The following is a 14,370-nucleotide window of genomic DNA, read 5'->3' as shown; positions in this document are numbered from 1 at the left end:
CTGCCTTTTATTGAACCTGAGGGACATTCCAGGTAGCAGAGTTGTGGGAGGATCTATGTGTTGGATTTCAAATTTCCCTGAAGCTGTGAAGCTACAAGAGTTTGAACCAACAAAGTGAATGAATGAAGATTTTTCTGAGATTAAAAGCTCAGATCATTAAGAACATTTCCAAGCAAGTTTTCAAAACAATTTCTAAACGTATGGAGCCATAAATAAAACGTTTATTCTCCAGCAGACTTTCATTGAATCATGTATATGCATAAACACACACAGACTTGCACAGGAACGTGCACAGACAGAAACACACACATACTTAGATGCAAAGTCACACATTCATAGACACAAACACACGCACACAAAGACACAAGCATGCAGATGAAAAAATACATGCCCATAGAAACAGACACACACATGCAGACACACTTGCACGCAAAGACCCACATGCACGCACAGACACACAGTCAAATATACAGACACACGCACACAATGCACACTCACACATGCAAAGACACACTTGCACAGACATTGTCACACATTCAAAGACATACACATGCACAGGCACGCTAACATTCACACACACTAACACACACTTTCAGCTACTCCGTTTTGTTTGGAGTCTGAATTTTCACACATCTGCACACATCTGTTGTCAGGCTTTAACAAACGTTTCTACTGCAAACACTCTGTGTTCCTTCTGAAAAAAAGATCTCTAATGAATAAAGGAGATGTTAGTTCAGCTACAAGTTGAGAAAATAAGCCAGACAAGTGAAGGCTTCACCTTTTTGTTTAATATTTATAACTCCTAGAAGCAGAAAGTTTCCTGCCAAGCATCTGCAAAGAAAACTCAGACACACTTTACTATGTTGAATAAGAAGGAATCAGATGCATCAGAGCTCAAAACTTGAAGAGCAACACATTTACATCATTTACTGAAAAACTCCAAGAAACCAGTTCAAGTAATGACCTTGAAGACAGTCCTGACACAAGTATGCAGACATCACAAACAGATTCAAGTCAAGAAATCCAGAATTCTTGGAGCAGAACTGCAAGCGGTAAACGCCAGAGGAAACTTTTTTCAAAGAGAAAGTAGAGCACAGAAAAACTTTGTTACACAACTTAAAGCTTTTGTTACCACACCTCAAATACAGGTTCCCACTCTAGTGACAATTCAGCAGCACACTCCATCATGGGAAACAGTTGGTCCTGCATACTACACTTTATTATATACTTACTAAATCAAACATCAACCAGCCAGCAAAAAAACAGTAGTCAAATGGACTACAGCAGCAGAAGACCACACCGGGTGCCACTCCTGTCTACAAAAAACAGGAGACTACGGCTACAATTTACACAGGCCTAATAAAACTGAACAATAGAATATTGGAAAAATGTATTTTTTTGTATTTTGTAGAATTTGCCATCAACAACGTGAAAGCGTGGATCCATCCTGCCTTGTATCAACGGTTCAGGTTTGTGGTAGTGGTATAATGGTGTGGAGGTTTTTTTCTTGACACACTCTGGGCCTCTTTTGTACCAATAGACCATTGGTAATAAAGCCACAGCTTACCTGAGTATAGTTGCTGACTATGTCCATCCCTTTATGAATACAGTGAACCATTTTCTGATGGCTACTTCCAGCAGGATAAAGCACCATGTCATAAAGCTGGAATCGTCTCAGACTGGTTTGTTGAACATGACAATGAGTTCACTGTACTCAAATGTCCTCCACAGTCACCAGATCTCAACCCAATAGAGAACCTCTGGGATGTGGTGGAACGGGAGATTGGCATCATGGATGTACAGACAAATCTGCAGCAACTGTGTGATGCTATCATGTCCATGTGGACCGAACGAGGGTTAAAGAATGTGTCCAGTACCTTGTTGAATTTCTGCCAACAAGGATTAAGGCAGTTCTGAAGGTAAAAGGGGGGTCCAACCCAGCAAGGTGGACCTAAAAAAGTGTCCAGTACGTGTATTTTCCAGTGTCAGACCACGTTTACTTACGTATGTGTGGAGTTTTGGCACAATGAGCAAGGTTTAGCCAAACAAGTAACTGGCAAAAACTGTAAAACTTTGATCAAATCTGTTCTGGTGTAAGACAATGTCAACAAACTGTCACCAGTAATGCAGGAGAACCGGGAAGTGATCAGACTTGCTACACGTTTTTCAAAACAAGGAGGATGCAGGAAAACAAAAAAGTTTTGCTGATTGTCAGAGTCAGGGAAACACCCAAACCCCAAACCTGCAAATATGTTCAGATTCACCCAAAAATAAACAAAATAACGTAAAAAAAATGTTAAGATATTTTAGTTTAATTTAACCTAAAAAAATTGATTTTTCTAAATGGGACAAAGGCAATAAAAAAAAAAAAAGCAGCCGAATTAAAGTAGGTTGACTTTGCTGCTGTGATAAACAGCTTTAGTAGAGGAATGTTTGATTGTGTGACAAGTCACATCAAGATTTGGCCTAATTCCAGCTTGCTATAAGCTGTTTCAGTGTTTGAACTTCAAGAAGAGAAGAGTTGATCTCTCTTTCGTCCACAAACTCATAAGCTGATTAAACTCTGAGATATATTAGTCTTTAGCAGACAGATGGATTGTTTCTAAGCTCAGCTCCTGGTGTTTCTCTGGTCTGCATAAAAACTGACATTCACTGTCATGAGACTGTGTTTTCTTCTAAACAACTCAACAAATAACTCTGCCAGTTTGGAAAAAAATGTAGAATTTCTGCAGCTGAATACAGCAGAAATGATTTATTACTGGGTTCTTTGAGAGAGGTTTTGGCTCAGCTTGAACAAAGATGTTTCTTCACTTCCTGGAACTCTGGGCTGCTGTTACACTTGTTTCTCTATGCACTCACTCTGAACCAAAAGGTAAGTCGTCTGCTTCCTTCTTAGGGTGTAGATTGGGGATACGGACATGATCCAAGGCGGAATCCAAATTCTTCCTGTACCTGTTAGACATGTCCCTACCCCTACATTGAGTCCTCCAAAAGGATTGTTATACAAAAATAGTGTCTTCTAATGTCAGATCGGGACAGTTCCATTTCTCCTTCACGGCGTGACTCGGATTACCCTTCCTCACGGCGGAGGGCTTTGTATCCTTGTGTTTCCCCCTTTTTTGAAGGGTTTCACCCTCAAAACACTATTTTGGACACCCCTATCCCTCAAATTCCCTTCCAATTAAAGGGGTAGGGAAGAATTGGGATACGGGCTTATAGAAGCTCACAGATATAAACCTTTATTTCACCAGGCAAAGCACTAAGAACAATTTATTTTTTACAATGTTGGCCTGATATTCATTTGGCTCCAGAATGTCTTGATAGTCTGAGATTTCATTGAACCTGCTTATATTTGACTGACAGCTAAAGCAGTGTAGCTTCCTCCATGTCTCATTTTATTCTTCATTTCTGGTCTCTCAAAAAAGAGCAAATAGCCAAAAAAGCTGCAGATTTTCATCAAACAGCATTGTCCCAGAAGCTTCCACGTGCATTATGGGAAATTCTAGCTCATTTGTCTTCTCTAACAACAGTGGTATCCTCCTCAGGGGGATTATTTGGGTCAAATTTGGCTCCAATACATTGATCTTAAAGTACTTTAATGTCTTGTGGGCTCTTTGGTCATCAACGCGCCTCCTCAATTTGTCATCTGTTTGAATCCTTTAGCCGCGTCCACAGATATGTTCTTTTATCCCGGGAACCTGAAACTTCAGAATAAATGCAGCTGCAGTCGCAGGAAGATCAAGTGGCTTGGAGATGATCCGGTAGTTTTAGGATTTTCTTTCTCTCCTTCTGTTTCTATTGTCCATTTTCAGTGTGATACATACTGTTTCATTAATTATTTTTTTTTGTTTTATTGAAAAATATTTTAGAAAACCAAATGTCGGATTTTAATTGATTTAGTTGTTGTTGGCTATGTCTTTTTGCCAAATGTGACAATGCTTGGGTTTTACTTTTACTGGCAGAGGAATCCCCCACAAGCTGACGGTAATGAAAAGCACAAAAGCAGGAAACCGGTTTGGGCAGGATCAGAGATGCAGGTTAAAACTCTCCAACAGATGGGAAGAAAAGAAGCTGCAAGCCAAGCAGGTGAGTCACAGTTTATAGGTAAGTGGCAGCCTGCCACACAAGAATCGAACACATCTACATCAGACAGACTGGAAAGGTGAACCGTTTTGACTGAGAGAGAAGGAAGGAACAACACAGAATTTGGTTTCTAACAAGGTTTAATACAAAGCTTTTTTCTTTAACTTCAAAAACCAAGTCCCTCTTATTGGAGGGGTTAAGTTCAGACAAGCAAACAAAGCTTTTTGTCTGCTTTATTAAAAAAAAAATCAAACTTGGAGAATCTGCGTTTAAAGCAACTCAGTTAAAAAAAAACTAAACTGGTAATGGACCACAAATCTCTCCACACTTTGCATTGTGGATTGATTTTGCCATATTTTCCTATTACCAGTAAATAAATTAAACTTCTTTTTTTAATTTACTTTTATTTATCCCACAATGGGGAAATTGTTCTCTGAACAGCACTAAGAAAGGTGTGAAGAAGCAATTCTTCTGTTGTGACAAATTTGCAATTAAAAAACAAGGTTCATAGATGTAGTTTGTTCTAGATGCAGTTATGAAGTGGTTCTGCAAGTTATGTTACTTAGTTATTATAATAGTTAAGTGTGCAGTATAATGTGAATATAATATAGTTACAATAGTTAAAAGTTACTTATTTTGTTCTTCTAAAGCTGAGTTTGATCTGTAATGTTCATCATAGTTACTCTTCAACTGTGAGAAACAGAATTTTAAAAAAGAATTCAGAGTTTTAGATTGATTTGTTTTTTAAGAATCCTTTGGTGTAATGGTGCAGAAAATAATTGTTTGGTCAATAACAAAAGTTTACCTCAGTGCTTTAATGTAACATTGGTTGTCAATGCCAGAGGTCAAAGGTCTTTACCTGGTTTGCACTAAAGCTGGTATTTTGGTCCATTCTTCTATGCAGATCTTCTCTAGAGCTGTTATGTTTTGGGGCTGTTGCTGGAAAACACTAACTTTCAACTTCGTTCACAGATTCTCTATTGGACTGAGGTACAGAGACTGGCTAGATCACTTCAGGAACCTTGAATTATTTTTACGTTGCTACCTCTTTGATGCCGGGCGATGTGTTTGGGATTGTTGTCATGCTGGAAGATCCAGCCCTGGTTCATCCTCAGTGCTCACACTGGTGAAAGGAGGTTTTAGACACAAATCTCATCATACATGCAGAAAAGTAACCTCAAAGCATTATACTTCCACCTCCATGTTTCACAATGGGCATGATGTTCTTAATAACTCAACATTCTTTCCCCGATTGGTGTTTATACCAAAGCTTTTGGTTTCATCTGACCACATAACATTCTACCAGCCCTCCTCTGGATATTCCAGATGGTCTCTGGAGAACTTTAGACGGGTCTGGACATGTACTGTCTTAAGCAGGTGGACCTTTGGAGCTTTGCAGGATTTGATGATGATATAGTGTGTTACTATAGTAACCTTTGTTACTGTGGTCCAGCTCTCTTCAGGTCAATGACCAGTTCATATGTGTAGCTCTTGGATTTTCCCCACCGTTTGTTCCCCACCAGGTGAGATGTTGGGTTGGAGCTCTAGGAGGAGGGAGATCCAATATTTGATCTCTTTTCATAAAGCTGCTTGATTATGTAAATTGGTTCATCCTAGTCTTGTTCAGGTGACTATGTTGTCCCTGGTGTACTTTGACAGCTCTTTGGTCTTGGTGGACAATTTGCAGTCTGACTGTTTAAGGGTGTGGACAGGTGTCTATTTGTACAGATAACCAGTTCAAACATGCGACATTAAAAAACAGTTAACCAGTGGAAGATAGAAAAGCTACCTAAAGAAAAAAGTAACAGGTCTGTGAGGAACAGAATTATTGCTTGCTTGCATGAGATAAATGTTTATTTTCTGCACAATTAAATTCTTTTAAAATCAAAACATGTGATTCCTTATTATTATTCATTATTATTCCTTCTTATTATTTATTTATTTACATTCTGTTTCCCACAGCTGAAGAGTTTCTATGATTGACATTACAGGCCAAACTCAGAATCTATAATTATTTCGTGGTTTGTTGTGGAGGAAGCCCCGCCTGCCACTCCTCAGTCTTGTTTCTGGAAAACATTCACAAGCGGAACATCTGTTTGTTTGTGGCTGAAACTCAGATTGTTTACTGGTTTGGAGTTTTGCCACATTCCTGACTCTGACAGTGAACTCAATATCCTTGTTGCTTCACTTTGCCTGCAGTTCTTTTTTCAATATTTATCTTTATCCGTGATCAATGACAGAGTGATAAATAAAAAGACACAATAGAAGGTAGATGCTCAGAAAATGATGCTGAAAAACAAAGACATTCTGAAATGTTGTTTCGCATAAAAGATGATCTTCTGGCTCCCATTCGGTCGTGGTCTGATCATTAGAGAGAATTTAAAACTTACAGAAGGAAACTTTGCATTTATCATTTTTCGTCATGCTGTCCTTCTTAGCTGCTGATAGTTTGCACACATTTCCTGACAGCAGGATGGATTAAATGTAAAATATTTAAAATGTTTGTCGTGCATCAGTGGGTGTATTAAACAGGAAGACGTAAACACAAACACATTCTTCACTTCATTTGTGTGCAGAATCAGATCAAGTCCAAGAAGTCCTGACTCAATCTGTTTGTGTTTTCATCGTCATAACAGAAACTGGTTTGTTGGTGTGGTTCAGCGAATGATATAACTGTGTGTTTGCTTCAGGCAGCCTCTGTGGAAGTTCACAGCCACGTTCGTCTCTTTTTACTCTGATTTTTGTGTAATCCTCAGAAAAACAAAAACAAAAGAGGAAGTCAAGAGCAGGTTTTAGTTGTTTAAATTATTTTCATTATTATTAGAGTTCCAAAAAGAGGTAGCCTAAAAACATAGGAACAGAAACTACAATAATCCTGAGAAAAAAAATCACTAGAAAGTAGTAAAATTATCTGTCAACTTGTCATTTTTACTTAATGACAAAACTGTAGGATAAAATATTGAGAAACAACAAATTCTACACAATAATTCAAAATGGGAAAAATTTGATTAAAAATCTGTTACATAGATTTACTTCAAATTAAATGTTCTCAAAGCCCAATGATTTTTTTTGCTTGTTCTGGTTTATGGTTTATGTTTATTGAGTTTTTATGCACCTAATTGTAGTTCATTTTTTATTACAGTGACAAAAAAACTAGAAATTACTGATTGTAGAACCTAGTGTGAACTAAAACAGAGTTCAATCTTTCTACAAATTGGTCAATCTTTAATAAATTATTCTTAAAACATAAATCTACATTTTTGTTTTAAAATAATGACAATGAATGCCAATCTGACTTCATTGAACTTTCAAATAAAACCCTTAAAATTGAACCACAAATTACAGTTCTTCTTATCTTCAGTGATTTTGTGTTTGTTGTAACCCTTGTGCTATCCTAGGCACTTTAACGTTGGGAGTTGGGTCATCTAGACCCACTAGAAAGTGCTCTGAACCATTTTTCTTCAATGATTAGTGATCCTCACTGGTGTCCATGGATTACATGAAATCTTTCCACCTTTATCCACCTTTGTCATGGTAGGGAGAACATGTCAATGTAAGGGTGGGTTTATCTAAGATAGTGCAATGGTTAAATCTCGTTCTTCGTTTTTCAAGGGTTTGGAGCAAAAGGACTTTGACTCATTTTAACATTTCTTTCTAGATCCTAGCACTTAATTAGACAAAATTTTCTCCACTTGATTGTTGATTTTGAGAAAAGCCTGGAATGTTAGAATAAATATGAAAGAGCTTAAAACCTGATCAAATTCTTAAACAAGGTTTGAAATGTTTGCTTGTCAGATGGTTTACAGTGCACCATTCATTTATGACTCTCTGCAGTTTTATTTCTCAGATGAAAGCTTTTCTGTTCAACTGCAGATGAGCCTGTTCTAAGAAACAGACCTTTTTTGAGACTCATTGTTCATTCAGTCTTTGTTTTTTTTGAATCTCTGTGGTGTTTTTGGGAAAATGATGCCGATCTGTTATCACTGGCTAAATTCCTACAGCTCTGGTCTTTTCATAGAAACAGTTCACCTTTATTTTTGTAAACTGAAAGTACCCTTTTTAATGTTTAACCAGTCTGTCTGGTTACATTTTGCACTGCCCTGACCAAAACAAGGTGCACGTTTATGGAAAAAGCTGTCAGTTTTCCAGAGTATTAGTGGGGATGCAAAAAATAAAATAAAAACAGCTACAAACCAGCACTGACTGAGAGCACAAACAAAGATGGACGAGGTACTCTGGGGTTTACTGATGAATAAAATGCTTCACGGGTAGTTATATAATTAAAGATTTGAAAAAAATAAATTTTTATTTGCTTTGACGATTTTTCTTCATTATTCCCCTGAAACATACAATTACATTCCAGTAAACATTTCTATTTCTACTTAAATGATGTGCTTTTTCTTTGTTTTGGAGGTTTTTACATTTATTTCAATACCTCATCAAAATGATGCTCTCTGATCCTGTTCAGTGTCAGAGTCTGATCACTTCATAGTGCAGACCAACAAATTATACTCTTGATACTATTCAAAGTTATACATTTTACCATTTAATCTAAATAATTGTTGACAGTTTTGTAGGATTTGTGATGAAGTTTTGGAATATTTATTTTAAATGCATTCAAGCCCCGCTTTTCCATTACATTTCTTCTTCTATAAAGGCCTTTTTTTTACTAAAGATTCTGGAAGTTAAAAACATATTTAATGATTGCTGATATTTACTTTCATATTTATTTAGATGAGTAAATGTCTTGAAACTTTCCCATTTTTCCCCAAACTACCACATTTCTTTGAACATGAGAGACCTCTTGTGGCCAATATATGAAACTTTGATGTTTTCTGGAAATAAATCTTTGGAAATGGGTTTCATTCACTTAAAAGAAGAAATATGTTTTACATATATATAAAAAATGTAGACTTTGATGAGAAGAAAATCTTCTGTTTTTACAAAGACATTAATCTCCTTTTTATGAAGCATAAACCACTTGTGTTTCAAACATCTAAATTAATATGAATATGAAGAAGATCCTCTCAGAGAGCTGCCTTTACTTTGCTCTTTGTTCTCTTTATAGTAATATTAGTTAGTCTCTTATTAAGAACACTGCATTTTCCCTGAAAGAAACATGTTTACTGTAGACAAGTTTCCTTTAGCCCCTAAGCTATCCAAGGCACTTTAACATTGGGAGTTGGGTCATCTAGACCCACTAGACCACATGTGTCAAACTCAAGGCCCGGGGGCCAAATGTGGCCCTCCATGTCATTTTCTGTGGCCCGCAAGAGCATAAACGTTTTTAATTTCTAAAAATAAAGAAAAAATATTGGTGTGTATTTATTCATATATAGGGGGAATCAGACTCAAAATATCAGATTGGGCAACTATACATTAGGACTTAAACACTGTGCATATAACCTAACCTGACAGAATCAAATGTAAAAGGATTTATGCTAAAGTAACAAACAAACATATATTTTCTATGCAACTGTAATTATCATTTAAAACGTTACAATAAATAAATAATGCGCTATTTCACATTGAAGTTACATTTATTTTTCATTACATTTAATACATGTATAAGTTATATCTGGCCATTTGAGGACAGACACTATGCTGATGTGGCCCTCAGTGAAAATGAGTTTGACACCCCTGCACTAGACAATTTAACATTAGGAGTTGGGTCATCTAGACCCACTAGACAGTGCTCTGAACCTTTTTTCTTCAATGATTTGTGATCTTCACTGGTGTCCATGGATTACATGAAATCTTTCCACCTTTACCCACCTTTGTCATGGTAGGGAGAACACGTCAATGTAAGGGTGGGGTCATCTAAGATAGCACAATCTGTTTGTTGTACATTAAAACAAAGATCTTATCTATTTTTTCCCATTTTGTTTGTATGTGAACAGCTGTAAAAGATCCTTCCAGAATGAAAAACAGGGCTTTCTTTGTCTTTTTTGAATGTCATCCTACTATACTGCAGGCAAATAGAGCTTAATATTACAATGAATCCAGTTTATCACGTCTTCAAGCTGAGGTTAAGGTCCCATAGCTGTCACACATCTAGATGTTTGAAATGTGCTCTCTGCATTTGACCCATCCCCTGGGGGAGCAGTGAGCTGCAGACAGGAACCATTTGAAGGTTTAACCCCCCCCAACCCAACCCCTAAATGCTGAGTGTCAAGAAGAGAGGCTTTGGGTCCTGTTTTTTGAGTCTTTGATAGACTTGAACCTGCACACATCCAATCTCAGGGCGGTCACTCTACCATAAAGCCGTGGAGTTGACTACGCTGACATTTCAGCAAATAACCTCAGATTCCTCAGCACCTAAAGGTTAACAAATGTAATGATACTTTACCAGAATAATGTGTCCAGAACACTTTTCTCTGTGACATGTCATGTATTTTCATCCTGTGATAAACGGAGACAACCATATTGTCTTCTTTGCTGTTTGGTTAGCAGAGGAGATTAAAAATAATAATAATCATAGAAAAATAAAAGCAGCTGGAACCCTGAAGAGGTACAACTTTTTCAGTGCTCATAAAATGTTCTCTTGGACCCAAATCTCATGAGCTGGAGGAAGCTGTGTGGTACAAATAAAGAATAGCATGTTGCTGTGGCATGCTTTGGTTGCTCTTTTACTCCAAACCACAGTGATTTCCTTCATAAAGACGGCATTTATTAGAACCTCCTATGTCTCAGCTTTAAACAAGGAAACCTTAACTTGAAACTTTACTTTTGTAACTAAAACACAAGCTTTCAGTAGAATGTGTGTTTTACTACAAGCAGAATTTTTTTTCTTCTGTTTTATACAATCTGCTGCTGTGGCTGCTGGCATCATTTCCTAAAGTCTCCTTTTTTTTCTTTTTAGCCAGACTTTTGGTTTTTGCCCTGCAAATGCCAAGGTGTCAATTTCACATCTGTGTCCTTCCATTCTTCAAAACTTCAAGAAGTTTCATTCCAACATGTGCTCCTTTTCAGGTCTAAAACATCCAACATGTGTTTGCTGTAAATGCACTGGCGTTTGCAGAGATTCAAAGATTCATCTCATCTTCATAGGATATAATATCAGGAGTAAAAGAGTCAGAAAGAATAGATATTGCTTCATGAATCCAGCCTCTGGAGGGGATTGTTTGCACTTTTGATAGGTTGTTTATTGGTCATTTATCATTTAGGCCTCAAAACAGATTTTTAGATTATCAGAACAAACATTTGTAAACCAAACTCAATGTTTACTTCCTTCTTTATTTCTTCTACAAAGAAAAACTGACACTGGTTTCCAAAATGCTTGTTTACTTGACAAAAAATATATAAATGCCCCTCAGAAATGCACATTTTTTCTATATTTTTTTGTTTTTAATCTGATAAAAATCCCTGACAGCAGAGCAGGCCTTGATTAAACTGGCTAAAAAAAGGGATATAACAAAAAAATAGTAATAAATTGCAAAACACATCGTTCAAGCACATCCCTTAAAGCCCAAAAGTGCTGGGGAGGTGTGATAACTGCAGATTAAAGTTATCCTGAGATTAAGAAAGGGATGAGCGGTGAAGTTCTACATGGGGGTAATGGCAGCTTGCATAATTTGGGGTTGTCAAAGGATTTGAGTGACACTGAAAGCTTACCAACACTTGGCCAAGGTTGACCTCAGGTAAATAAAAGTGTATCAAAATTCAGACGTATGTGGAGTTAGTGAACTGCATTTGGGTTTGGGTTTAGAATCCACGACTCCCCGCTGGTCTGTAGGACTGTGGGAGTCGATTTCGACCTCCCAGTCCAAAGTATCTCCGGTAGGCCTGCTGGTAGCCGAAGCGATAGGCGTAGAGGCGGCAGGGGGAGAAGTCCTCGCAGGTCTCTGCCTGCATCTCGGCTGGAGACTTTCTGGGCCTGGAGGATGAGGAAAAGGCTGCATCATCTCCTTCAAGCATTCGCCCTCTAATACAACGTCTGTGCTTTTGCTCGGGTGGATGACTGAAGCACATGTCGATGTTTTAATGATCTTAATGATCCTTGTCTGAAGAAAGTACAGTTTATGAGTGCACGGCATGTGTGCAGACGGCTTCAGACCTGCTGTGAATAAAGTCTGTACCGTGCCTACCTCCAGACGTTGAACTGGTTGTTGCCGATGCTTCTGGGTGGGACGAAAACATTGCGCCTTTGTGGAGTAATGAACGAGTTGGCCCGGTTTCGAGGCACAAACAAATCTGAAAGCATAAAACGGTATCAACAAAATCCGAACCAACATGCATCTGACCTGGGCCAAGCAAAGAAACAGCTGGTCCAGTGTTAAATGAAAGTTCTGTGTTAAGAAAAGCATGTAGGTTTTTCCAGGAAAGATGCATCTGTTAATCACCTTCAAAGGATTCTGTGCTTTCATGAGAATCTATGGTAAAAAAAAACATGGAGTTGGGTTAATCATAAACCAAGAAATGATATCTGCGTGTGAGGATGTCTGGGAGGCTTTATACCATAGCAGGCGCAGAAAGAGACCGCAGCACAGAGTGCCAGACACTGCAGAAGGCTCCTCATCTTCCAGCGTTTGATCTGCCTGACGGCTGGGAAAAAAAAGGAGACAGGATTTTCAGTGAGTCATCTCAGCGCTGCAAAGGAACTTCGAGAAAAGGTGTAAAAAATGGATTATGTTCTCAATACGTGGGCAAGAATGGCACATTTATGCTTGCGGTTTGTGTGTGACTGCTGGAAGGAGATGTTCATAAATGCTCTCCTGCATACAGCTGCTAAACGCTCCTGTGCAGCAGTTATCAAAGACCCCATTCATGCATGAAGAGCCTGCGCTGCAGTAAAGTCCATGTTAATCTGCACCACTCAACTCACTTTGCAGGGAAGGGAAAAGCTGTCAGGTAGCCAAATCATTCAGTCCTAACCCACTTTTTCTCAGCAGAAGCTGCTGGTGTCCTGCATCATCTGCACACCAAAGCCACCTGGAGACTCAATGTTTGAAAACGCAATGGAGAGTCTGCAAAACTTTATCTTCTATTCTCTGGTTTTGAGGATGGAATCCAGCTCAAGCAGCCCTAATCTTGGACGGCTTCCATACAGGAAAAAAAAACCAAATACAATAAAATTTAGATGCTCAGCACAGACAAAGAAAGGCCAGAGCTGTGGCTGAGTGATGCTGCCTGCAGAGTCTCCAAAGTTTTCTGGCTGTCTGCGTCTCAGTAGGTGTTCTGCTGGGTTTCTACTCTGCAGACATGATGTGCTGAAGTTTTTGGAAAGAGCTGCTGGCATGATGTTGGTGTGCAGACAGCCAGCCCGAGGCCACGGATTATACTCACACAGAAAACACACTTTACCAAACATTTCCAAGAAATGAGAATAATAGTTGAAGAAAAAGTGCAGTTTTATGACAGTTTTTTCTTTTAAGAAAGTGAAAGTTTAAAGAGATTATTTACTCTGAAGTACTTACTGTGTTAGATTAGGGGGAACTTGTATTTTCTCCAGAGGAATATGTCATCATTCTTAACGGCTAAAGCTTTTATACGGATCTCCAAACCCCACACCCCCTTTAATTTTTTTTTACCCCAGCTCCATTTCAGCCCTCCCTCCTCCCTCGCCGTATTATCAGCCCTCTTTTCCACCACCTAATCAGGCCGGCGGTGTTAGCTCACTCTCTCCTGACTCCCACGCCCCAACCGAACAGAGTGGAGCTGTGGGTGAAAGGAAAGTCCAGACGGAATGAAGGCAAACAAAAACTGAGGAAGAGGAGGGTGAGGAAGGGTTGTCACAGCAAGGCAGGGAACCTGCTTCATCACAGGTATATGAAAATATTTGCAGCCCTTTGGCAGGGCAACATGAAAAGGAGATCCAGCCTATGGAGCCAGCATCCTTATTGCCTCACAGATCAACAATATTTCAACCTTCTCTGCTCACAGAAGCACTTTTAATGCAAGCCTTAAACAGCAAAATGACTGTTTTGTAGTAATTATAGCTCCTTTTTATGGACACCATTAATGAGTGTGAGAAATCAAACAGATTCTTCACATTTTAGCTTCTAAAATATCTCAATGAAGAGTAATGCTACGTTCACACCAGGGTCAGAAACTTGCACTCAGGCAGCCATTTCCAAGAAAAATTCCATGTTGTTGTTCACCTTTTCCCATCAGGGGTAGAGTTTTTATGCCGGATGCCCCTCTTGACACAAGCATGTATTTTCAAAGCATAGGAAGACCCAGATTGGCAGCAGCGTGAGGGGTCTTACCTGAGGACCCACTCTGGGTTTTTGGCTCATAACTTGCCCTGGGAAGTGAATCCAGGGTGACAGTCCTGCGCCCAGCTAA

The 14,370-nt window shown here is 38.6% G+C and overlaps 1 protein-coding gene across 1 annotated transcript; it reads right to left on the bottom strand.

Moving 5' to 3' along the window:
• Positions 1-11,299: 11,299 nt before the first annotated feature.
• On the bottom strand, positions 11,300-13,642 carry mgp (matrix Gla protein). Its single transcript, XM_004071811.5, has 5 exons — positions 13,500-13,642; positions 12,541-12,627; positions 12,426-12,455; positions 12,171-12,276; positions 11,300-11,959 (listed from the first exon to the last, which is right to left on the bottom strand). The coding sequence occupies exons 2-5, from the start codon at positions 12,599-12,601 to the stop codon at positions 11,788-11,790; spliced, it is 369 nt and encodes a 122-aa protein (XP_004071859.1). The 5' UTR covers positions 12,602-12,627; positions 13,500-13,642; the 3' UTR covers positions 11,300-11,787.
• Positions 13,643-14,370: the final 728 nt, after the last annotated feature.

This window comes from Oryzias latipes, chromosome 8 (genome assembly GCF_053564925.1).
Source record: "Oryzias latipes strain Hd-rR chromosome 8, Olatipes_Hd-rR_3.1".
NCBI classification, from domain to species: Eukaryota; Metazoa; Chordata; class Actinopteri; order Beloniformes; family Adrianichthyidae; genus Oryzias; species Oryzias latipes.
The sequence above is the reverse complement of the archived record's forward strand: the minus strand, read 5'-3'. Positions and strand labels throughout refer to the sequence as shown.